This window comes from Arachis hypogaea, chromosome 7, assembly GCF_003086295.3.
Source record: "Arachis hypogaea cultivar Tifrunner chromosome 7, arahy.Tifrunner.gnm2.J5K5, whole genome shotgun sequence".
In the NCBI taxonomy this organism is placed as follows: Eukaryota; Viridiplantae; Streptophyta; class Magnoliopsida; order Fabales; family Fabaceae; genus Arachis; species Arachis hypogaea.
In genome coordinates, this window is record NC_092042.1 from 10674664 (window position 1) to 10701172 (window position 26509).

At 37.9% G+C, this 26509-nt stretch overlaps 3 protein-coding genes and 1 long non-coding RNA gene across 7 annotated transcripts; 3 read left to right on the forward strand and 1 right to left on the reverse strand.

Annotated features, from left to right (window-relative positions):
- Positions 1-2487: 2487 nt before the first annotated feature.
- LOC140174200 (uncharacterized) lies at positions 2488-3003 on the reverse strand. The gene is made up of 2 exons (XR_011863427.1): positions 2844-3003; positions 2488-2729 (listed from the first exon to the last, which is right to left on the reverse strand). It is a non-coding gene; the product is annotated as an uncharacterized lncRNA (long non-coding RNA).
- Positions 3004-4803: 1800 nt separating this feature from the next.
- On the forward strand, positions 4804-6733 carry LOC112702422 (nematode resistance protein-like HSPRO2). Its single transcript, XM_025753437.3, has one exon. The coding sequence runs from the start codon at positions 5254-5256 to the stop codon at positions 6616-6618; it is 1365 nt and encodes a 454-aa protein (XP_025609222.1). The 5' UTR covers positions 4804-5253; the 3' UTR covers positions 6619-6733.
- Positions 6734-6826: 93 nt separating this feature from the next.
- LOC112702423 (uncharacterized) lies at positions 6827-9586 on the forward strand. Of its 4 annotated transcripts, none has more exons than XM_072199964.1 (3): positions 6827-6974; positions 8491-8885; positions 8966-9586. In XM_072199964.1, the coding sequence occupies exons 2-3, from the start codon at positions 8835-8837 to the stop codon at positions 9419-9421; spliced, it is 507 nt and encodes a 168-aa protein (XP_072056065.1). In that variant the 5' UTR covers positions 6827-6974; positions 8491-8834; the 3' UTR covers positions 9422-9586. The 4 variants fall into 4 exon arrangements, 2 of the variants coding, with proteins under 2 accessions (XP_072056065.1, XP_072056066.1); XR_011864265.1 differs by having other exon boundaries at positions 6838-8424; XM_072199965.1 differs by having other exon boundaries at positions 6861-8424.
- A 15504-nt stretch (positions 9587-25090) lies between these two features.
- Positions 25091-25987, forward strand: LOC140174280 (uncharacterized). Its single transcript, XM_072198685.1, has one exon. It carries the CDS (start codon positions 25091-25093, stop codon positions 25985-25987), a length of 897 nt encoding a protein of 298 aa, XP_072054786.1.
- Positions 25988-26509: the final 522 nt, after the last annotated feature.

Consider the following 26509-nt stretch of genomic DNA (forward strand, 5'->3'; position numbering starts at 1 on the left):
ATTCAAAAATGAATAGAGGTCTAATTGTCTCTAAATTTAAATTAATTAGGAATTTGTTTGTCTCTATTCTTTAAATAATATTTTTTTAAAATTTTTTATTCATTATATTAATATTCTTTTTTTAGTAAATTATTGAATATATAATATAATAAGTATAAATTAATTAATAAATTATTTAAATTTAAAAATATCATTTATTATGAATAATTCTCAAATATGATTTTTAAATATATATAAATAATAAATATTAAAATTCGGTTAATACATTAATAATAATAATCCTATGATATACTATTAGTATTATGATCTAAATAATTTTTACAATAAAATAGAAACTAATGAACACATTATTTGATATATTGTAACATTTTTTTAAGTAATAACAAATTTAATTTTTTTATCTCTTTAAACTAAATTAATAATTCTATTTGTTATCTTAGCACTAAAATACACTATGAGTAGGCTACTAATAGTCTAATACTAAATGAAATAAAACATAATATATATTAGGGAGACCATTTATAAACTCAACAAACTCAAAACATCAATAATATTATTAATCTATGAATAATATTTAGAATAAAATATATGTAACATTTAATTAAATTTTATTATAAATAAAATTTTAGTTAATCCACATTATTCTTATATTGATAAATTTTTATGGATCTATACCTTATGAGAATATGTATTATTGATAGATTAATAATATTATTGATGCTTTGAGTTTGTTGAGTTTATAAATGGTTTTCATAATATATATTATGTTTTATTTTATTTAGTATGAATAGCCTACTCATGATATATTTTAGTGCAAAGATATCAAATAGAATTATTAATTTAGTTTAAAGAAAAAAATTCAAAATAAAATTATTATATATCAAATAATGTGTTTATTATTTTTTATTTTCCTGTGAAAATTATCTAGCTATAATACTAATATTATATTATAAGATTATTATTATTATTAATATATTAACCGTATTTTAAAATTTATTATTTATACATTTAAAAATTATATTTAAAAATTATTTATTTAGTTTTATAATAAATAATATTTTTAAATTTAAATAATTTATTAATTAGTTTGTATTTAAAATACTATATATTCAATAATTTATTAAAAAAATATTAATATAATGAATCAATTTTTTCAAAAAATATCATTTAAAGAATAGGATAAATAAACTTTTAATCAATTTAAATTTAGAGACAATTATACTTTTGTCTATTTTTGAATCTGACACGTCAGTATTTTTAGTTTAAAGTTAACCAAAAAACACTCACAAAAATCGCATTAGGTCACAAAAATAAAAGATATAGATAGAAGTAGGTTATTTTTATAGTAAAAAGTTACGTTATCATTTTAAAAAATAAACAAAAACTGAATTAATAGTTCACTCTATATATATATATCAGATGTTAGTCATCTAAAAATAATTTTATATAAAATTGAGTGCTGGTGAATTTCTCCATTTTCTTACAGATGTAACAAACAAATTTATCCCCACCGCCCAAAACAACTTGATGTGTTCACCTTTGACCGACAGGGTAGAGTGGCAGCACGTGGTTGCCACGCGATGTAATTACAGCCGCAGTATGTGGTCAAAATGCGTAGCCAACTTGGAACTTGCATCACAGAGACATGGAAATGGGAATGAGACAAAGCCCATTATCCATTTATAACGCCAATCTGGCAACGAGCTCCGTCTCCTTATGGACCTTATCTTTTTTTATTACCCCACTTTTATCTTTAATTTTTATATATTTTTAAATATTAATGATGGTGATAAGATTAAACTTGTCCACTTAATTATTCATCCTAGTGTCTTTATCCTAGTTGTGATTATCATTGGAAATGAAGATTTTGATTCTCTAAAATTTAAATTTTACTTTAGAGAATAAAATATAATATTTTATTATTATTTTATAGGTGAAACCAAAAATAAATATAAAATAAAAATTATTTAAAGTTAAAAGATTATATTTTATTTTCTAAAATAAAATTCAAACTTTAAAAAATTTAAATCTTAAAAAAAAGGGCTCTACATTGACTTTTTCTTTTTGGGATAAGAAATATATTGACTAATTATAATTTAGAGGTGATTATTAAATTAATATTTAAAAAATTCAAATAGTGATTAAATAGTATTTAAAAAATATTATTGATAAATTTTTTTAAAATAATTTAAAAATATGATAAAAATAATTAAACGTTAATTATTCTCATTTTTGTTAATAAAAAATGTTAAATTGACTAATAGAGTATATCACATAATATTTTTTAGCTCTCATTAGTTACTGCTAATAATTTTTTTTCTTTTATGTTTTACTTTTTTTTTTGTATTTTTTACTATAAAAGATGTCTCATTTTTATTAACATTAACCTCATCAACATCAAAATTATTTTTTTAATGAATTTATCATAAATACAAATAATATTTTTTATTTTTTAGAATTATACTAATAAACACAAACACAACAATATCAAAATTTAAATTCAAATATGAATCCAATAAGATAAAACAATCAATTTCAATATCAAAATTACAACTATCATTAAAAAAATAAAAAAAATGAAAAACAGATAAAAATAGATCAATTCACTGAGAAAATGAAAATAAAAAAAACAACATAAAAAAGATAATAAAAATCAATGAATTGAACACTGTAATAGAATTCCAAAAAAGAGGACGGCGGAAATGTTGGCTAGATGAAGGCGGCGAAACCTGAAAAAAAGATAAATTTATTCAATGAAAGAGGCGAAGTCATGGAGACGAAACGACAATGTTAGAAAAAAAGACTCGCAAAGATAAACTCGGCGAAATAGAGAGACTGAGCACCGAAAACGCAGAGACAAGATGGCGACAGACAAAGTTTCGACAAAGCTTAAAGCAGTGAATCACAGACATCTATAACTCTATATAAGTGTGTAGGTTGTTGGCTTAATAAAAAAGAAAGTGATGAGTAATGACTAATGAATGATAAAAATGATGGATGGCTATAGACTATAGAGTGTGGAACTTTTTCTTTTTAATATTGTATTACTAGAGGTAAAATCCTTTATCATGAACCAAATTGTGTGTTGAACACAACTATGGCCATTTACAAAACGTCAATGACGTTTTGTGTTTCTTCAATTAAAATAATATTTTTCTAACAAAACGTCAGCGACGTTTTGTGTTTTAATAATTAAAATAATATTTTTTTTATTACAAAACGTCAGTGACGTTTTGTTCTTTGATGATTAAAAAAAATTTTTTATTACAAAACGTTAGTAACGTTTTGTGCTACTACCACAACCCTGTAGAACACCAAAATCATCAAATATTTTTGTATTTCACATTAAAATTATCCATATATAAAAATTTTAGCCATAGAGTGTGTGGTGTGCTTTTATCAATTTGAAAAAAAAGGAGACAAAAAAAAGAGAGATAAGGTTAGGGTTTTTGATTTAAGAATTTTTTGTGTATTAGTTTAAAATAACTAGAAATATTTTGTAATTATTATTTTAAAATAATTAAAATTTTCATGTAATTATAAACTTCAATAAAGTATGTTATATCATCTCTTTAATTAGTCATCTCAACATTTTTTATTAACGTAAATGAGAATAATTGACGTTTGATCACTTTCTCAAATTTTATAATTATTCAAAAATTATTTTATTAATAACAACATTTAAATACTATTTTTATTAACATCAAAATCTTTTAAATACCAATTTAATATTTATCTCTTATAACTTATTTACTGTTAAATGAAATATAAAATTAATATCTGATCTCATTCATATTTGTTCTTTACTTCTTTTTATCCATTATCATCATTTGTATTTGCAAATCGAACCCATAATTTGATAATTGTGTCTTGTATCTCCATTCGGCCTTTTTCTGTTAGCGTTTGCTATAGTACCCAATATCTAATTGACAAAAAGTTTATATAATTAATATTTAATTTAAAAATATAAAAATTAATAAATTTTAAATATAAAATAAATTAAAAAATTAGACATCAAATTAAAGACACTATAAAATGGGCCACAAAAAATTGTCATTGTTTTAGAAGCTCACACCTCACAATGTATTTTACATTTTACTACCTCTTTTTACCCCTAAAAAGGCACAAGACAACATCCACTGGATTCTATATATACCAACCATATCTGTTTTTATTAGATATTGATTGATATGTGAAAACAAGAAATTGCAAAGATGAAGCATTCTTTATTAAATTTATTCATGGAGACCTTTCGAGCAAAATGGAGACAGAAAATTCTACAAATTTAGTTTGTTAAAGTGCTTTTAGGTACGTACGTAGTGTCATTTTGTTCAGATGAGCAAGGATTGGAACAAAGAATTAGGTTAGCTCAAATTGTTTAAAAAACTGATTTTGACTTTGATTGTAAAAATTGAACTAAATTCAAATAAAGATATCACAAATTGTCCAATTCCCCAGCTACTTGCCTATTTTGCTTTTGGTATGCTTCTTAAATAGTAACATAATTTATTGACATTGTTTATGACTAACGATTTTCATGAATGGGAAACTTTATTTGGATATTTTTGCCGTCCCATAACGTCAATTGGGCAGCTTATGTTGTATTAGGAGGTGGTAGGGGATTAGGAATAATTGTGGCATCATGGGAAACTAGATTCCCCTTGTTCAAACATTGTTGTATTCGTACAAGTGTACAACGTACAACTTTGCTGTTTAACTTATTTTCTACTGTAGATGAAAGTGGTTAGATGCAACCTATCAATTTCTTTAGAATGTGTAAAACTATAGGATTAAGGATTTTAAAAAATAACAAAATTTATATATAATACACAAAACGCTTTAAATTATTTAAAAGAATGAATATAAACTACTGATTAATTTTATCATGTATTACTCTCGTATCCCACCGCCACCATATTGAATTCCCTCGGTCATATATTTTAATATGAACTTATTTATTTATTTTCATAAATAGTGTATGTATGCATCGAATCTAATTTCTCATTTTACGTAATGAAATTTAAAATGATATTCTATTCCATAGCGTGGTGACTTTTAAATTCCTCGTCCGTGTTGTGTTTCCCCTTGCCCCCTACTCCCCCTTTTTCTATTCAAAATTCCACAAAAACTCTTTCCCTCTCTTTATCCATATAAAGACTCATTCATTTACCTTCTTATTAGTATCTCAAATTCTATCACTAACATTTTCTAACTCTATCATAGCACCATTTTTATTATTCTCATCTTCCCAAAATGGTTGATTTAGAGTGGAAATCAAAGATAGCAAGGTCCAAAATCAACGTGCATGATCCCAAGTCTCCAAAACTCGCCGTTTCAGACAAACCCGTCCTTCAGTCAAACCTACCCGCTTTGCAACTACCTCTTACACCAAACGACATCAAAACAGCGCCGTTTCCCCTTTGTGAAGCTTACGACAACTATCTCCGCCTCCCTCAGCTCCGAACACTCTGGGACTCAAACAACTTCCCAAACTGGGCCCATGAGCCCATCATGAAGCCCGCCCTCAACGGTCTCGAGATCACGTTCCGCTTCATCTCAACCGTTTTGTCGGACCCAAGGCCGTACGCGAACAAACGCGAGTGGGCCCGCAGGCTCGAGTCCTTGGCCAAGGCCCAGGTACAGCTCATCTCCACGCTCTGCAAAGACCAGGAAGAAAGCCCGGAGACATGTGGTGAAGTTCCGGTAAGGGACGTCAGCAGTAGCGGTTACAGAAGCTATAGCGAGGCTAGTTTGCTTCCAAGGCTCGCCACGTGGCACAGATCCAAAGATGTAGCTCAGAGGATCCTCGCCACCGTGGAAGCTGAGATGACGAGATGTTCGTACACTTTAGGCTTGGGCGAACCGAACCTCACCGGAAAACCGATCCTCCGTTACGACGCGGTTTGCATGCCAAACGAGCTTCACTCTCTCGAAACGACGCCATTTGACCACGTCGAGAACTTCGAGAATTTGAATCTCCACGCAACGCACCAGATTGTAGAGTCCTGGTCACGCGCCGCGCGCGTGCTGCTCGAGAGTGTTGCGGAGTCGGTCGAAGGAAGAAGGTTTGAGAAGGCGGCGAGGGAGTGCTACGCGGTGGAGCGGATCTGGAAGCTTCTATCGGAGATCGAGGACCTTCACTTATTGATGGATCCGAACGATTTCATGAAGCTGAAGAAGCAGATCGCGATTCGGGGTTTCGGCGATACCGCGGCGTTTTGCTTCCGATCGAAGGAGCTTGTGGAGGTGGCGAAGATTTGTAGGGAGATGAAGAGGATGATACCGGGGATATTGGAGGTGGAGGTTGATCCGAAGGGAGGGCCGGGTATGGTGGAGGCGGCGATGAGGATTTACGCGGAGAAGAAGGCGGAGGGTGTGGTTGAGGTGCTGCAAGCGATGCTGGGGATAGAGGCGGCGATGAAGAGATTCTTCTACGATTACAAGCAGGTTGTAGCGGCGGTGATGGGAAGCGGGGAGGCTGGCGGGAACCGAGTTGATTCAGGTGACTCGCTAAGTCAGATATTCTTGGAGCCAACGTATTTTCCGAGCCTCGATGCGGCAAAGACGTTCCTGGGATATTATTGGGATAATCACGAAAATACCCTTACTTGGCACTAATATTTGAATGACCCTATCAATTAAAAAAAAAAATGGCTGTAAAATATTTAACTATTTTTTGGATTATTTACATTCACATGGTTCTTTGAGTTTTTTAATAGGAAAAAATATTTTTTAATTTTTAAAATTTGTCAAAAATTTAAAAATTATTCTTAAATTTTATTTTGATTTAATTTTATTCTAAACATTTGTTATTTGTATCTGTTCCATCCTAAGTACGCCGAGGTATATAACTTCTGAGTGGGCACTTGAATCCTAAGTCGAGATATACGTCATTTCGGGGCAGTGTTGCGAATTAACCTAGGCCATTTGAAACACGGCGGGAAAGCACCTGTATAAAGCACTCCGACGCTCAAGTAAGTATGTGAGTTATAAAGGAATAAAGAATAATAAGTGAAAATGAGTTCTGTGACCTCTTTCTCCTGAGCTATTGGAGTTTGGTTTTATAGATAAATGTCGTGTTGTGCATTGCCTGTTTGTTCTGATATTAGGGGCTCAGATGGTGAGTTCCGTTGTTGTTAATAACGGCTAGGAAATAGTGTTTGACCTGTGTGATTTCGGTCAAGTGGTTGCTTCAATTGAGTGTTGGCTTCCGGATTTTAAGGTCGGTTTCGATTCTGATCTCATCTCTGAGTTTATAGGGTACACATCATAGCCCCCAAGCTTGTCTGTCTCTGTGTCTTAAGTGGCAGGCAAGCTTTTTTTGCAATTTTTGTTTTGTTGATTGTTCGAAGTTGGGCTTTAGTTGTTGGGCTTATCCTTATGGAAAAAGGTCAAGGGGAGTCAAAAGGTTTTCTTGCTTTGCTTGGCGCGCTGCGATTAATGCGCTTCTTATTCGTTTGGTTTTTCGAGGTTTGTAGCAGTTAAGTTTCGGTTTATCCACTAAGTTAGTGGGTTTGGTAATAGCATTTGATTTCTTGTTTTGGGACTGGTGCTTTGTTTCTTCATCTTCTGTCACTCATACCCTCGACTATGACTTCGAAAGGTTAGTTCTTCCGTCTGCACTCGTTCTTTGTTTTTGTTTTGTTATGGCGAGGGAGAAAGATAAGAAAACGGCTGTTGAGAAGAAGAAAAATAACCCATACCACTGGGTTCATGATGATGTGAAAACTCGATCGTCTTCATATGTTGATTCTGCGTCCTTGCATGAATTCGAGGGTTTGAAGATCGTGAAAGAAGGTTCTGGTATAGGTGTTGAGTTACTGCCTTGTTTGAGTGAGGATAGGGTATTTGAGAGGAGAGGGGATTGGGAGTATTTTTATATGTATACGCCTTACTTGTTGGAGTTAGGTGTTAAATTTCCCTTTTATGCTTTCGAATGTGACGTCCTTACTCAATTGAACTGTGCGCCATCTCAGCTACACCCTAATTCGTGGGTGTTTCTTCGTGCTTTTGAGTGTCTGATGGAATTCTTGTCTTTTCCTTGTTCCCTTTCTTTATTCTTCTCACTGTTTCAGTCTAAGGGGGTTAGGAGAGGGCAATGGGTGTATTTGATTAGCTTTTCCTGTCGTTCTCTCTTCTTACTTTATAAATCTTCTTTCAAAAATTTTAAATCTTTGTTTGTGAAAGTCCGGTCGAAGGAGGCCGAGTACCCTTTTTATCTTGATGACGAGCTTATAGAGAGGTTTCCATTGTATTGGTATTCGGAACCTTGCCAAATCCTTGAGGCTATTGAGCGGAGCGTGGATGAGGAATGTTTGTTAGAATTTTTAATAGAGTGTTTTGCTGATGGTGTGTGTTTGTCTATACCCGAACTCCTTCATTTACATGATGCTGGTGATAGTGAGGGTCTGAGGTCTTATATAGGTAATGATGTTGTTGTTTTCTTGTTATTTATTTTCTTTATTTATCTGACTGATGATCTTTGTGTAGGTGGGCGAGCTCCTTTGCTTGATCCTTCTAAATTTCAATCATTCTTAAAGAAGAAAAAGGAAAAAGATGCTCGTGTTTCTGGGGTTGTCAAGGAGGCTGGTGGAGAGGCTGCTCAATCCGCCGCTCAGCCTACTTCATCATTCAAGAGAAAAAGGGTGGAAACTGACCAGTCCCTTGAGGTTATTTCTGAGGGTGAGAAGGACGTTGCTGGTAGCGGTAGATCTGTGTTTGATCGCCAGAGGTGGCTGCATGGGTTCATTCCTGGGACGAACACACACTCTTTGTGGAGTAATTAATTTCCCATTACTGAGCTCTCAGATAGGGTTTCTCAATACCCTGGTGATATGCTCATGACTCGCCGTATTGGTATGGAGGGCATAAGAAAATTTATTCAGGTTAGTTTTTTGCGTTATGATCGGCTTTCTATCTTTTGTTTATGATTTCACCCTTGTTCATATTTTTTGTGTGCTTGTAGATCGTTGCCTCGCGTCTTATGTGTGTCGGCCGAACGACGGAGCTGGTTGGGGCTGAGCATCAGGTCACTACCGGGAGGGTCGCTGAACTAGAGAAGTTGTTGAAGGAAAAGAATGTGGCTATAGAGAGAGTTCTGAAGGAGAGGGATGAGGTGGCCACTAAGATGAAGTCGTCTGAAGACGAAGTCACCTGTCTCAGAGACCAAATCCGACTTCTACAATCTGAGATTAAGGATAGTGATTTGGCTAAAGGGCAGTTGACTTCCCGAGTTCATGAGTTAGAGGAGTTGGGGATGGAAATGTTTGCTTCAGGCTTTAACCGGGCTGTTAGTCAAATTGCAGCCTTGGCACCTGAGTTTGATTGTGCTCGGCTGGATGTGACAAAAATCGTGATTGATGGAAAGCTGGTGGTAGATGGCACGGCGGAGGATCATGATGAGAACGTCCCACCTACCTGACATGTTTGTCTTCTTTAGACATATTTCATTTTTTGTTTGTAATTATAACTCTTGTTTTACCGAGCTATGGTCGGTTTGATATTTTGTGAACACTTGGTTCTTGTTTTGACTTAAGTTATGTGTTGACCGTGGTTAGGTCACATTAATGATATGATTATTTTGACAGAATGGTATATTGAACGGTAGTGTAAGATAGGTGAATATTGAACAGTAGTGTAAGATAGGTGAACAAATAATTGGTTGCATTTGTTTGATTTAGGCGTCCGGCCTCATTAAAACCCTCCTTAGGTAAAAACCCATTTTGGGATAAAAAATCTCTAAGGAGGAAAAAGAGTGCCTTCATTCGCATAATATACAACTTTATGATCTGTACAACTTTAGTGAAGAAATGTTTCAATTCCCTGAAATTGGACTGTCCTGTAATGTTTGTAGCTGGTAAGCCCCCATTCCGAGCACTTTGGACACCCGGAACGATCCCTCCCAGTTTGCTGCGAGCTTTCCATGTGAAATTGGTCGTCTGGCTTCTTCTGTTCGTCTGAGGACTAGGTCGCCTTCCTCGAATGTCCTTGGCACCACTTTCTTATTATGCCTTCTTTCTGTCAGTTGTTTCCGGGCTCTTTGTTTGATGGGGGCTATTTCCTTGTCCTCTTTTGCGAGGTCAGGCTCGACATTTCTTGTGTTTGTATTATGTAGTTCGTCATATAGTTCGGCTTTTAATGTGGGGATACCGACTTCTACCGGGATTAGTGCCTCCGAGCCATAGACTAGTTTGAAAGGTGTCTCGCCCGTGGTGGGTTGTACTGTGGTGTTGTAGCTCCATAATACTTCTGGAATTAGCTCCGCCTATTCTCCTTTTGCATTATCGAGTTTTTTCTTTAGTGCCTACAGTATAACTCGGTTAGCAGACTCGGCTTGCCCATTTGTTTGTGGGTGTTCGATCGAGCTAAAATGATGCTGTATATTAAAGTTATTTAGAAATGAACCGAGCTTATTATCTGTGAATTGCCTACCATTGTCTGATATTATTTTCTTTGGTATTTCAAATCGACATATGATATTTTTCCAAATGAAAGATCGTACCTTTTCGGCCGTTATTCTCGCCAATGGCTGTGCCTCTATCCATTTGGAGAAATAGTCTATTGATACTAGGAGAAATTTTACCTGGCCTTATGCTATTGGAAATGGGCCGAGTATGTCGAGCCCCCATCTGTGAAAAGGCCAGCTTACCTCCATGCTGTGTAATACTTCGGCCGGCTTTGTAGAGATGGCGGCATGCTTCTGGCATTTGTCACATGTTTTGACTTTCGTTATGCAATCTCTTTTCATGGTCGGCCAATAATATCATGTTCGGACGATCTTTGCGGCAAGAGCTCGTCCTCCGATGTGGTTTCCACATACGTCCTCATAAACTTTGTCCATTACTTCTTTTGCCTCTTCTTCATTTAGGCATTTTAGCAATGGTTGTGAGAAACCACACCTATATAGTTCTTCTGTTATGTTTGTGTAGAGACTTGCTTTTCGTCTGAAGTGTTGCGGGTTGAGCTCATCTCTGGGTATGATACCTGCATTGATGTACTCAAGGAAAGGTGTTCTCCAGTCGCGGAGGTGGTTAATGTTTGTTATAGATAATAGTTCAATGCTGGGTTTTTTAAGTGTGAGTTATGATAATGCCGATGTTTGTGTGTCTGGCCTAGTGGCGGCAAGTTTGGATAATATGTCTGCCCTAACATTTTTTTCTCTATGCACATGTAGAATAATGAACGAACTGAACTTTGAAATGAGATCCTTTGCTATGAGACAATATCACTCTAGCAAGGGATCTTTTACCTAAAACTCTCCTCGGATTTGTTGAACCACCAAGAGGGAATCACAAAAAGCTGTCAGGCTTTGTACTTGGAGGCTCAGGGCGAGCTTGAGTCCTGCTATGAGGGCCTCATATTTGGCCTGATTGTTGCTTGCCGGGAAGTGAAACTGAAGGGACTGCTCGGCCACCACTTTGTCCCCTTCTTTCATGATTATCCCTGCTCCGCTTCCTCCTTGGCTGGATGCCCCATCAATGTGTAACTCCCAATGTTTATTGTTCTCGTCCGGGGTTAGTTCTGAGATAAAGTCTGCGAGGACCTGTGCTTTCAATGCTGACCTTGGTTGAAATTGGATATCAAATTCCGAGAGCTCGATAGACAATTTGGTCAGACGTCCAGCCAGTTCTGGTTTTGTCAGTATTTGTCTTAATGGTTGGTTCGTCCGCACTATTACTGTGTGGCTCTGGAAGTAGTGTCTGAGTCTTCTTACTGTTGTCACAAGTGTTAATGCTAGTTGTTCTATCTTCGGATACCTTTGTTCTACTGATTGCATGACTCTATTGACGAAGTATATCGGTTGTTGTGTTTTTTCTATCTCAATAACTAAAACTGAGCTTATAGAATGGTTAGAAATTGATAAGTATAAATATAAGGGTTTACCGACTTCTGGTCTTTACAACACTGGTGGTGACGACAAAATTGTTTTGAGCTCGGCGAACGCTTTCTCGCATTTCTCTGTCCGTTGGAACTTTTTATTCTTTGTTATTTCTTGGAAAAAGGTGGTATGATCGGCTTGATGCTGATGGTAGGAGCCGGGATAGCGCTGCTACTTTTCCTGCCAATTGTTGTACTTCTTTATTGTTTTAGGGCTCGTCATATTAAGTATTGCTTTGTATTTTTCAGGATTCGCTTTGATTCCTTGTGAAGTTAGCATAAATCCGAGGAATTTGTCTCCTTGCACCCTAAAAGCATATTTTTCTGGGTTGAGTCTCATCTTGTATGCTCTTATATGTGCAAATATCTCTTTTAGGTCTTCGTAGTGTGATTTTTCCTGGGTGGTCTTGGCGACCATATCATCGACATAGATCTCCATGTTACGACCTATTTGGTGATGGAATACTTTGTCCATCAGCCGTTGGTAGGTTGCACCTGCATTCTTTAGACCAAATGGCATTACTCTATAACGAAAATTTCCATGTTCAGTTATAAATGCTATTTTGCTTTGGTCTTCTGGATGCATGAGTATCTGGTTGTAGCCAGAGTATGCATCCATGAAGCTCAAGCTTTTGAAACATGATGCATTGTCTACGAGTTTATCGATGCAGGGTAAAGGATAGGCATCCTTGGGGCATGCCTTATTTAAATCCGTAAAGTCGACACACATGCGCCATTTACCTGAGCTTTTCCTTACCATTACCACGTTCGAGAGCCATGTGGTGAATCTGATTTCTTTGATGAAATTGGCTTTAAGAAGTTTTTTGGTTTCTTTTAGTGCTGCCTTTGATTTTTTTGCTCCGAGATTCCTCTTCTTCTGAGCTACAGGTCGGCTTGTTCTGTCGGTGGCGAGTTTATGGCAGATGATGTTTAGATCTATTCCTGGCATGTCTGCCGGAGTCCAAGAGAATAGATCGGCGTTGTCTTGTAATACTTTTATGAGCTCGGACCTTTCTTTTCCTTGTAAGGCTTGACCGATGTATGTTGCTTGTTCTGGCTTGGCAGTCAATGGAACTTTATGAAGTTCATCCGTTGGTTGAGGTCTTTCGTCAGTGTCCATTCGGGGATCAAGCTCGGCCAGGGTTAGGACTTCGTTTTGACTGTGGATCGCTTTGACTTCTTGTTGATGCTTTTCTTTTCTCTCCGACTTCTTCAGGCTTGCGTTGTAGCACTGCCGAGCTTGTTGGTGATCCGAGTGGAGCGTTGCTATCCTTCCGTCCTGTGCTTGAAATTTAACACATAGATGAAAGGTGGACACTACTGCCCTGAACATGTTCAGAGCAGGTCTTCCGAGAATAATATTGTAAGGACTTGGGCAATCAACTACCAGGTATTGTAAGTCAATAGTTTTTTATAATGAGTCTTCTCCTATAATCTTCTTTAGCTATATATATCCCTTGATGGGGACCCTTTCTCCAGAGAAACCTACTAGTTCTCTAGATGAGGGTTGTATAAGTTTTTCAGATAATTTCATTTCTAGAAAAGTGGAATAGAAAAGTACATCTGCACTGCTACCTGGGTCTAAAAGGACTTTTCTTACCAATAGCTCACCTGTTTGGATAGAGATTACCACTGGGTCATCTAGGTTTGGTGCTACCGAGCATATGTTTTTCTGGCTGAAGGTGATTTGGAGGTCAGACTTGTCTTTATTTTGTGGCGTTGTTCCTTCGATTGCCAACATTGCGCGGTAGCTTCTTTTTCTTGCTGAGGTTGTTGCACCTCCGCTGGCAAACCCTCCGAAAATGAAATTTATAATGCCTTTTGGTGGTGCATTGTTTGACCATTTATTGTCCTCCTTGCTTCCTGAGGTCTGTTGGCATTCTTCTCTGTCTCGGTTGTTTTTTTTTATGTTTTCTTTTTTCAATATATTTGTCCAGAAGGCCTTGCCAAGCTAATCTTTCTAGTAGATCTTTAGTTATGACGCACTCGTCGGTTGTATGTCCGTACTTCTGATGGAAAGCGCAGTGTTTACTTCTGTCGATGAATCGTTGGTCTTGATAGCTTCCTGCTCTTGCTGGAGGTTTTATAATTTTGGCATTGAGTATTTCTTTGATTATCTCTCCCTCTTTGTGTTGAACCTGGTGTAACTGTCAAACTTTGGTGTGAGCTTAAAGGGTTTCTTGGAGTCTTTGTGGTCGGCCGACCTTATTGTTCGGCTTTCCTCCCTTATGGGTTGCCTTCTTTCTGCTTTTTTGGCTTCACGGAGTTCCTCGATCTCCATTTGTCCAGCCACCCTTTCTCGAAATTCTTCTAATATTTTTGGTTTTATTACCGCGATTGTTTCTCTAAACTTCCCGGGTTTGAAACCGGCCTTGAGGGCGTGTAGGTGGACAGTAGGGTCCAGGTCTGGTATCTCCATAGTGGCCTCTGTGAATCTCGTTATATAGTCTTTTAAGCTTTCTTGTGGACCCTGGCGGATGGTTCCTAGGTAGTCTGATCTGTGCACATATATCTGTGCTGCCGCGAAGTAGTCGATGAAGGACTTCGCCAACTCCTCAAATGAAGAGATCGATCCTTCGGGTAATTTTGAAAACCAAAGTAATGCAGCTCCATCAAGTGTGGGAAAAGCCCTGCAAAGCACGGGTTCATTGTTAGGGCCATTAAAGAACATCATAGATTGGAATTTCTTAATGTGAGCCCGGGGGTCACCAATCCCCTTATACGACTCAAGAAAAGAGGGCAGTGTGAAATTCTTCGGCATCTGATAGTTGGTGATTTCCTCAGAGAACATGTTTTCCAAAGTTAACTTCTCCTTTGGTGGGTTGATGCTCAGTAGGTCTGCGTTGTCTTTGCCTGGGCCCTTGGGGCCGTTCTCCTCGTGTTTTTCGGCGTTGTTTCGAGTGGACATCTCAGCGAGTCTTCGGACTTCAGCTTGCAGTTCTGCCATCTGGGCCAGGAGCTCGACCTGAGTGATTTAGTGAACTCCATTATTGACCATACTGGAGAGTTGAGAAACCCTGCACAAAGGAGATACAAAGTGCAATATGAAGTAAAAAGGTAGGGTTAGATTAACTCTCGGGCCCCACGATGGGCACCAAATGTTCCGTCCTGAGTACGCCGAGGTATATAGCTTTCGGGTGGGCATTTGAATCCTAGGTCGAGATATACATCGTCTCGGGGCAGCGTTGTGGATTAACCTCGGCCCTCTGAAACACGGCGGGGGAGCACCTACACAAAGCACTCCAACGCTCAAGTAAGTATGTGAGTTATAAAGGAATAAAGAATAATAAGTGAGAATGAGTTCTGTGACCTCTTTCTCTTGGGATATTGGAGTTTGGTTTTATAGATGAATGTCGTGTTGTGCATTGTTTGTTTGTTCCGATATTAGGGGCTCAGATGGTGAGTTCCGTTGCTGTTAATAACGGCTAGGGGATAGTGCTTGACCTGTGTGATTTCGGTCAAGTGGTTGCTTCAATTGAGTGTTGGCTTCCGGATTTTAAGGTCAATTTCGATTCTGATCTCATCTCCGAGTTTTTAGGGTTAATCTAGTAATAATACATAACTATTTTTTGGTTTGCTTGTATTAATGGTTATTTTTGTAAAATTGTTGTTGAATTAATTTTGAGGTTTTTTGAAAAATTAGCCGCTAAGAGTATGGTATATTTGATGAAAATAAAAAATTTTTGAGACAAAATTGAAATAAAATAAAACTTGAAAATATTTTTAAAACTTTAAACAAATTTTAACGATAAAAAATATATTTTATCTTTTTTTAATAAATAAAATAATTGATATTCACTCTTTTAAACGTTATAAAATTTTGTTTAATATTATAAACAGTCATCAACAATTTTGCAGACAGAGACTATTTCGTAGTCAATGATTTTGCAATACAAGAACAATGCAATGTGTAGTTTATGCCATCGCAATAGAGAAAAAGAGATTCTCGCTCAATCATTTGTTTAGTTTGCAACTTGTTAGAATTGAAAGAAAAAGAGAGAAAGAGGAAAGAAGGCAGAAAAAAATTTTGTCGCAGTGATTCGGAGTAAAAATATCAATCGTTTAAATGAAGGCAGACATATCATGAACCACATTGATGACCAGGTTAGAATTTAAATTACTTTTTTGTTTATTATATTATAGTTGTTAGTTAGTTATTTAATAGTTATAAGTTTAGGATAAGTTTAATATATTAGGGAAGAGGAATATTAGAGGACCAGCTAAATTTATTATTTTTTATTAATAGTTAGTTATCAATATTTAAAATTGTGGATTAAAAGTATATTATTGGATTATTAGACTAAAAAAAATTAGATTGATAGCTAAAAGTGATGGTCAAAAATAATAAATTCTTCTTATTCTCTAACATCAAAGAAAAATGCAACAATACCGATTTTTTGAACATACTTAATTCCAAGCATGCTCATATCAACCAAAATCAAATTTTTAAGCACTGTCAATGAATGCAATCGCCAAATATACATAACAATGAAATCACTGCATTCAAAATGTGTGCACCATCATCTTTTTGTGATATTGTTGCATTCGGATAAACAACACTCACTAGCCATTTGGATAAATTGTCTTTGAGAGAAAAAAGAAAGAATAGATGAAAGGTAAAATTTATTGTAAGGATATGATACATATAGCAATCCTTCGTGATAAGTTCACATACAATTTCGCACATAGCACATACACTATAGCGTTCTCACATGATTACATTGCCAACGGCTGCACAATAGTGACGTCCACCTCCATTGCGATGGTAGCATTTGTGTTATAGTGTTTTTAGGTTATTTTGCAGTTTATGCATGCACTATAATTTGATTGCGAAATTGTCAGTAAATATTAAAAAAAAGTAAAAAAATAAAAAATACTTAAAAGAGTAAATATAAATTTTTATTTATTAAAAAAACTGGTTCTTTGCACTTCTTTTCTCACATAATTAAATGGGTTATTATTATTTTTTTAAACAAAGAAAACTCAATACAACTAGGTGGAGCAACGAAAGAACATGATACAATAAACAGTAAAAATATAGGATATAATACGTTCTCATCTCCGACATTGTTATCAACAACCAAATGGGTCAACACCACTCCACTCCCTGTAACTCAAAAACGACCTATTCTTGACTTCCTCAACACCTGTCTCTGAATTCTGAAAAATTTTGCTATTAAGTTCCAACCAAATGTTATAAATAACCACAGAAAACCCTATCAGCCACTTATTTCGCTCAATGTTTTTGTCTGCCACTTTAATCCAACTCTCAAAGGGCTCTTTGACGGTTTCCAACATAGTTCAAACTCTATCAGCACACGTCAACCGAGCACACCACACCTACTATGTAAACTCATAGCCAAGAAATAAATGATGCACAAATTTTATATCTTTTTTATACAAAACACAGATATTATCACTATGATGAATAATTCTTAGTCTACTAGATCTCTCTTTAGTATTGATCCTACCTATTGGAACAAATCATGCAAATAGCTTGACTCTTAGAGGAACTAATCTTCTCCATATAGTATTAGTGAAACTATAATTTGTGATGTCTTTCGATAGAGTCTCTTTCTGCAATACCTGCACAAATGAATTAGTAAAAAAAATACCTGTCCTGTCAAATTTTTATACAACTGAATCCTCTCTACCAGTTGACAATCTAATTGGCCGTATCCGGTCATGAAGTTGACTGAGAAGATCTAACTCCCATTTGAATAAATCTCTCCTCCAATGAAAGTTCCATATCTACTCTAACCTATCCCAGAACCCACAGTCCTCTATGATAGATCCTTGTTGGTTTGAAACAGAGAAGAGCCTTGAAAAAATCTCTTTCAAAGAGCCACTTTGTAACTAAACATCTTCCCAAAAATGAATACATCATCCGTCTCCCACCTTCATAGACAACCCACTGATCATCTTATCTCTTATTTGTTGCTCTTTAATATTCAGCTGGCAAATGTCTTTTCACGGAGCACCTTTTGAAGGTACTGTCTGTTTTGACAATATTACATTGGGATTTAAATTATTACAAGAACATACAATCTTCTTTCACAGTGGACAATGCTTCTCCGAAAAGTACCACCACCATATTTCTGATCAACGCATCTCCCACTCCCAAACCACCTAAATTTTTCGGTGCTTGCACCACTTCCCATTTCACAAGGGGTATACCATTATTCCCATCTTCTTTACGCCACAAAAATCCTCTCTATAACCCAATAAGTTTCTCTACAACCGTCTTTGGCATCTTATACAAGTTTAAGTAGTAGACCGGTAAGCTATTAAGTACAGATTTAATGAGAACTAGCTTACCAGCTTTGTTTAGAGTCTTCATTTTTCATAAGCTGAGCTTGTCCTCCACCTTGTCTATAATTGGTTTCCAGGTTTTCACCAACCGAGGATTTGCACCTAGAGAAATCTCTAGGTACTTAACAGGTAAAGCAACTTCCACACATCCTAAGAAACTATATATGTATTTGTCACCCATTCCTGCTCACAATTAACCAAAATCAAGTTTGACTTATCAAAGTTAACTCAGGCCAGTCATCAACTCAGAATATCACAGAAGCCTCTTATAATTCATAATTGTCTCCATTTTCTAAGGGCAGAATAAGATTGTGTTATTTTCAAATTGAAGAAGCGATAACTCTATGTTGTCCCTGTCAACCATCAGTGGAGAAACGCGTTCGTTTTTTACTGTCTTACCCACCATCCTATGCAATATATCAACGACAAGAACAAATAGAAAAGGAGACAGTGAATCTCCTTATCTAAGACCTCTCTCTATCCTGAACGGCTTGAATGGTGACCCATTAATCAAAATTGTCATAGACGCTGTTGTTACACACTCCTTCACCCATGTCCTCCATCTGAGACCAAAACTCACCTTTTGTAACACAATATCCACGGAGCTCCATCCAACCCTGTCATATGCTTTTTGAAAGTCTAACTTGATAATTGTCGTCTCCTTCTTATGTAGCTTCAGCCATTGGACCGTCTCACATGCAATAAGGGCCCATCATGTATTTTTCATCCCTTCAGAATCACAAATTGTGTCTCCCCTACTAATCTAGGTATCACGAACTTCATTCTTCTCACTAATACTTTCGATATCATGTTATACACACACTCAACCATATTAATCAACCAAAGATCTTTGATTTCTTTAGCACCCACAAACTTTGGAGCTAGCGCCACCCACGTTACATTAGCATCCGTTGGTAGCTTAGCACTTTGGAAGAATCCCAATACTACTGTAGTAAACTCCTAGCCAATATCATCCCAACATTCCTTAATGAAGTTCATATTATATCCATCACTACTTGGAGCTTTAGTGGACTCACAATCCTAGACTGCCTCTCAAATTTCCTCAAGCGATGGCAGAACTTCTAATCTTGCTGCCTCTTCATCATCAATTTGCTTTACCAATCCATCACGAAACCCAATCATAGGAGCATATTCCTGTCGATACAACTCTTTATAAAATTCTCTAATTGCAACCTTTATTCTAGCTTGGTTGCGCACCAACCTTCCATTAATTAACAGAGTATCAATTCTGTTGTTCCTCCTTCTAGCTGATGTTAGGTTATGAAAGTATCTAGTATTCTTGTCCATATGCCTAGCATGCTAAGATCGAGACATATGCTTCCAATGAATCTCTTTTTTAACATACCACTTCGCATAATAACTCACCAGAGCCTTCTGTTGAGCCTCCACCATTCCGTAATAAGAACCAGCCCTAACCATATAATCAATCTTCTTGATTCCTTCCTCAAACTTCTTTATCCTACTGTCCATGTCCCTAAAATTATCCTTATGCCATCCTCTCAATGGTACCGTCAGGGCCTTCAACTTATTAGTGAACTGATCATCACCCAAGTTTTTCCGCTCATCCTTCACCATCCTCAAAAACCCCTCATGTGTAAACTAGGAAGCTAAACTTTGAAATAGTCTTAGTCTCCTACTAACTCTTGTACCTTCTACAATCAACGGGAAGTGATCTGATAGACCTTTAGGTCCTCATTTCAACTAAGTATATAGGAACTCCTCAAGCCACTCTAAATTGACAAAAACCCTGTCAATATGACTACAAGATTGACCTCTAAATCATGTGAACTTTTGATCCTTCAGAGGTAAATCCACTAGCTATAAATTAAATCTTGTACCCAATCCTTAAATTCTTCCATAGATGCTGGTAAACTAATTGCACCTTTCCTTTCCTCTACCCGTAGTATTTCGTTAAAGTCTTCCACCGTGATCCTTAGCTTGGACATCGTTCGGAGTCACCAACCGTACTCGGACGACGACGCTTCTTGATGAGTGAGCATCTTTCCTATATTTTTCTAGTGAATTTGCATCTAATTTGTTGAGTTTAATAAAAAATTAATTATCTTTTAGCCAATATGAATGCTACTTTGAGTCTTTTTTAATTTTGTTTATTTTAGCTAGCATTTGATGGAATTTGATGGAGTTTCTGCAGCACAAGAATAAAAGGAGATGGCAGCGAGGAGCGACGCGTACGCGTGACTGACGCGTACGCGTGATTTGAAGCTTTCCATGGCGACGCATGCGCGTGACTGACGCGTACGCGTGATTTGAAGATTTGCTCAGCGACGCGTACACGTGACCGACGTGTCCGCGTGACTTGCGAAGAAGACTGGCGACGCGTATGCGTGACTGACGCGTACGCATGACATGCGCCACGTGCAGAAAATGCAGAAAAATGCTAGGGGCGATTTCTGGGCTGTTTTGACCCTATTTCCAGTCCAGAAAACACAGATTAGAAGCTGCAGAATGGACAAATCAAGTGGTCCCCACCCATCAGCTAAAGACTTGTTAATTAATTTGAATTTAAATTCAAATATTATTTTAGGAAAAGATATTATTTTTAATTTTAGATAATTAGATTTTAAATTTATTAGGATTAGTTATAAATAGGAACTTAGATGCCATCAGATAAAAACTCTGTACATTTTACCAGAATCCTTATTTTCTTCTCTGAACCATGAGCAACTAATCCTCCATTGTTAAGGTTAGGAGCTCTGTCTATTTGTATGGATTGATTCATTTGATCTTTCTAATTTAATTCATGTTTTGATTTATATTTCAATAATTATTTTCGTTCTTTATTTTATGAATTTGGATGGAACGGAAGTATGACCCATGTTCTAATTGAGTTCTTGTAAAACTTGGAAAAGCTCTTTACTTGAACAACAGCTTGAAAACATATTATCCTGAATTTATAATTGTTTGTATTTAACGGGATACGTGACATATAATCCCCTTATTTTTGGATAATTAGGATTCTTGTGGCATATAAACTGGAATTTGATCATCACCCTCTAATTGGAATTAATTGACCAAGGAATTGGCAGTTAATGAATTTTAGAGGAGACTAGGAAGGTCTAAGGAATTAGGGTCTAGTCACATATAGTTTGCCATGAATTAAATCTTGTATGATTAAAATAGTTAGTAAGAAAAATTAATCTGAAAAAATAGATAACTCTGAAGCCTTAACTGTTTCTCCATAATTTATTCCCAACTTAATTATTTGTCTATTCTTTTGATATTTTGAGTTGCTGTTTAATGCTTTTTGAACATCCAAACACTATTTTCTGCTTGCCTAACTAAGCCAATCACTCAATCATTGTTGCTTGATCTATTAATCCTCGTGGGATCGACCCTTACTCACATAAGATATTACTTGGTACGACCCGGTGCACTTGCCGGTTAGTTTGTGGGTTGTAAAAATACTGCACCACTTCTCCTCAGCACCAGGTCATGGGGGTTGCTGCCCCTAGCCGCGTCGTGGGTGTCGTTGGCTGCATCTGAAGGCCTATGACTTCCGCTCCTCGCAAAACATCATTCGCTGCTCAAGCCATGCCTCGCGTGCACCTCTTCTGCCCAGGTGAGGAGTTCCAAAGAGCACAAATGTCCCCACTTCTTTCCTAGGCCCATTAGTTTGATGGCCCAATGAATACTTGGCCTTATACTTGTTTTTCTTACCAATTTCCTCTTTTAAAGCCAAGCCCGTATTAACCCTTTCTTGCAAACTACTGTCCCTTTTTTTGGACCCACTACCCCTCTCAATGTATTCCTTTGTAATCGTTCTTCCAAAATTAAATTCCACATTGTCATCAAAGCCCCACAATCCACACCCTAATCCCTTTTAATTCAAATGGAATAGTTGTCCGTTGCACGTGATGCATAGTAAACTATTCTTAATTACATTCATTCAAAAAAAATGTCAAATGTTACCATTCTACCCTTCTCTACAATGTTATCCTTTGCCCAAGTCCTGACTAGCTCAGCTGTCGGATCCCAAACCGCCACCTTCGACACCATTCCATCATCATGTGAATTAGAGCTTTCACCCGTTAGCCTTACTAGTACATCTTCCAACAGACACTTATCTCCATATATCTTACGTCCCACCTCCTTGACAAAAACATCAAATTTACTAGTGCCTACAAGTATATGGATCCATTCATTAATCACGTCGAATACACAAGTATTAGTTAAAACTTGACCAGCACCGAATGATAAAACGGACTTCATCACTTCATCACACTTGACTACTTTCCCCTATAGACTGCCTATCGTGTTGAACGTCTCCACTGACCATAAATGTAAAGGCACTCCATAACACTCTAACCAGACTCTTCTAGTCTCACTGTGTTACGATTCCTCCCATCTCTATACACTATGAAAGAATTGTAAGAGACTATTCATTTTGAAAGTAAATGCTTCCTCTGCGTTCTTTACAATATCAAAGACTAATAGCACTTTGTACGCTCCAAGCTCTCTGACTTTAACAACCTGAGGAAGATTCTTACTGATTGCTCTCCATAGCGATTTGAATTCAATGGACCACGTCGTTCCTCCTACTAAACTCCTCAACATCCAATCGAAATTCTCTTTTGCTACTGGAACTTCAACCTTCTTTGTCCATCCATTCGGAGGGATCCTTAACGGATGTGTTCTTCTTCATCTCATCCACTCTTGTAGGATGATCCAAACTTTGTACTCTTTGAGGTTGCCTACTCTCCACATCAGTTCTTACTATATCTTCCTTACGCACCCCAATTTTCTTCCCCCCGTTGCCCTTCTATACTTCGCCTCTCCTACAGAGATTATCTTGCCCCTTAAACTCATGTGATTCACTTCTGCTATAACCTTCATCCCCCCTCTTTTTTGTCGTATAGTGTACAAATGCAAACAGGTAATGTAACACCCTACCACACAGAGCCTTACGCTTAAGTTATAAAGCAGAGGTGGCGAAGTATGACGACCTTTAAAAGAAAATACTTATATAAATCTAGTTGAAAGAAATTATATATAGGAGTCTTGAAGAATAAGCTAAACAAAGTGAAAACAGAAAATTGTTTCACACTCACATGGATAATCGTAAAATGGATAGGTAAGCTCAAAAGAAGGCTAAAACATAATATATAGATCAAAGTTCAAAAAATAAAGATATCAAGCTCTAGACTCGACTTGCGAAGCTAAGGCTGGCCAGAGTATATATATATATATATATATATATATATATATATATATATATATATATATATATATATATATATATATATATATATATATAATTCAAACTATAAAATAAACACCTGTTTCTCCAATTCAACCTTTAGGAGGGCAAACATAAAATATGTACATAGGAAAACCTATATACATATATACATAGTATAAATACAAAATATAGCCTCCCAAAAGTAATTGAAAGGAAAAAAAGTATGAAGACCTAATTAAAAATTTTGCAAAACTATAGGAATCAACAGAGTAATTAAACCTATATATAACTCCCCATTATACACGTTAATAACGAACAAATTTCAGAGTCCCCGCAATTATACAACCGTAGATATCAAAATTAATTATTAATATAAAATACGTATTAAAATATAAAATATACAATAAAAATAAATTAAATTACATAAATATATAATGACTAATTTTAATAGTTAGTCTTAGCATATAAATAGTATTACTCAAATATTTACTTAAATTATGTTACGGCCCAGCCCAAGTGACTCGCGGGTCAACTCGACCCGATGACGACCCGACCCGAACGGTCGGATGCAAACGGTTCACAGCGCGACCCGGACACGCGTCCCTGACAGCTCCCTGCTACAGCTGTGAGGAAGCTTCGAGGAAGGTGGGCCTGTCCTCGTAGGGCCCACCTCTGACACGATATAAATAGGGAAGGACCTGCCCTTCCCTCGAGGTACGTCACCTTTTCACCTAACATTTCTCCGCCTGCGCATTGACTGACTAGATCGTCGGAGTGTCTTTGCAGGTGGCACCCCCCCTTTTTTTCTCTCACGACAAGTGCTCGACTTCACGGCAAACCGGAGCCCGACACAACCGCGATTGAGGAATCCTCGCTCCCATCAATCATCACCCGACCTGTCCAGAAACCGACCACCTAACATGGCGCCGTCTGTGGGGAATTCCCTTAATGGACGTTGTGCCGGGTCCTGGGGACCAGGGCCGAGGAGTCACCTTACCACGAAACCAGTTTGGACGATGCACGAGATCCAGACGGTAGCCAAGGAGTATATAAATGACGAGGAAGTCAGCCGAGTCGTGGCTGCCAATAAACGGCAGTCCGGCTACAACCAAGCTCGGCAACAGGGTAACGGAGAAAGAGCAAAGGAACAAGCCAGGGAAGAGGCACCAAACAAGGCACCCAGGCCGTTCCCTCGGGTCGGAAAATTCGCTAACTACACCCCACTCACTCTCCCCATCATGGAAGTCTATCAGCAAATAGCTGAGAAGGGAATTCTGCCGAAGCCCCGACCACTCAAGGACCATACGGGAGGAAACAAGAACCTCTATTGTGACTACCACAAGGGTTATGGCCACCAAACGCAGGACTGTTTCGACCTGAAGGATGCACTCGAACAAGCGATAAGAGAAGGTAAACTAGCAGCATTCTCTCATCTTATCAGAGAACCGAGGAGGCGTTACCGCGACCAAGACGAAGAAGGCAAAACCCACTCGGCGAAACGGTGACAAGAGCCAGAAGAAAGGGACCACGGCCTTACTGTGATAAACGTGGTGACAGCCAAAAACGCGCGCCAAAATCTCGATCGGCACACAAGAAAGATGCTAAGGTCTTGACGATCTCCTCCCCGCTGGTGCGAAACTCTAAGAAGCCTCCCTCCATTTCTTTCGGCCCGGAAGATCAATGGTTCAACGACGCCCCGGAAAACCCCCCATGGTCATTACGGCCAGAGTGGGAACCGGTCTCGTCAAACGCATCCTTGTCGACACAGGAGCTGATTCAAACATCATGTTCCGCAACGTGTTTGACGCACTAGGGCTAAAGGACGCCGACCTGACGACTCACCAGCATGGGGTCATTGGGTTGGGCGACCACTTCATCAAACCTGACGGAGTAATATCCCTACCGATCTCGGTAGGGCAAGCCCAAGGTCGAAGATCGGCGATGGCCGAGTTCGTAATCCTCCGAGAATCCACCGCCTATAATATCATCTTGGGAAGGAAGACGATAAACGATGTTGAAGCGATAATCAACACTAAGCTGCTAGTCATGAAGTTCGTTACCGACGACGGATCCATAGGGTCCATAAGAGGGGATCTCGAGACGGCAGTCGCATGCGACAATGCCAGCCTATCCCTGAGAAGGAAATCCAGAGAGGCATCCGGAGTGTTCCTAGCCGACCTGGACGCCAGAGTAGACGACAAACCTAGACCAGAACCAGAAGGGGATCTGGAAAAATTCGTGATCGGCGACACGGAAGAGAAGTTCACGTTCATCAACAAGAACCTGCCACTTGAGTTAAAGGAGTCCTTGGTCGAAATGATAAGGGCCAACAGGGATTTGTTCGCCTGGACACCTGCCGACATGCCAGGCATAGACCCAAAAATCATGTCACACCATCTGGCTGTCAGGTCGGAAGCACGCCCAATAGCGCAACGGAGGAGAAAGATGTCGACAGAGAGGGCGGAGGAGGTGGCCAGGCAAACGGCCAGCCTTCTAGAAGCAGGTTTCATACGAGAAGTGGACTACTCGACGTGGCTCTCGAATGTAGTCCTAGTGAAAAAACACAATGGCAAGTAGAGAATGTGCGTAGACTACTCTGACCTTAACAAGGCATGCCCTAAGGATTGTTTCCCCCTCCCCAACATAGACGCACTCGTCGACGCTGCGGCGGGCTACCGTTATCTAAGCTTCATGGATGCCTACTCCGGTTATAACCAGATACCGATGCACCGTCCAAACGAAGACAAAACGGCGTTCATAACGCCAGGAGGAACCTTCTGTTACAAGGTGATGCCATTCGGTCTGAAAAATGCGGGGGCGACATACCAAAGGCTTATGAGGAAGATTTTCCACGATCTGATAGGCAAGACAGTGGAAGTCTATGTCGACGACATCCTTGCAAAAACAACGCAACCTGACGACCTCATAAAGGATCTGGGAAAGGTATTCATGTCTCTCCAGCAACACGGCATGAGGCTGAATCCCCTCAAGTGTGCCTTCGCCATGGAAGCCGGCAAGTTCCTGGGATTCATGAACTCAGAGAGGGGTAGAAGCTAACCCGGAGAAGTGCCAAGCGATACTCCAGATGAAGAGCCCGGG

What these genes read in the sequence shown, in the direction of transcription:
- LOC112702422 (XM_025753437.3), top strand. Translation starts at nt 5,254, where the DNA reads ATGGTTGATTTAGAGTGGAAATCAAAGATAGCAAGGTCCAAAATCAAC.
- LOC112702423 (XM_072199964.1), top strand. Translation starts at nt 8,835, where the DNA reads ATGCTCATGACTCGCCGTATTGGTATGGAGGGCATAAGAAAATTTATT. An exon ending in GCATAAGAAAATTTATTCAG is followed by an intron (nt 8,886 to 8,965) that starts GTTAGTTTTTTG and finishes GTGTGCTTGTAG; the next exon opens with ATCGTTGCCTCGCGTCTTAT.
- LOC140174280 (XM_072198685.1), top strand. Translation starts at nt 25,091, where the DNA reads ATGGTTCAACGACGCCCCGGAAAACCCCCCATGGTCATTACGGCCAGA.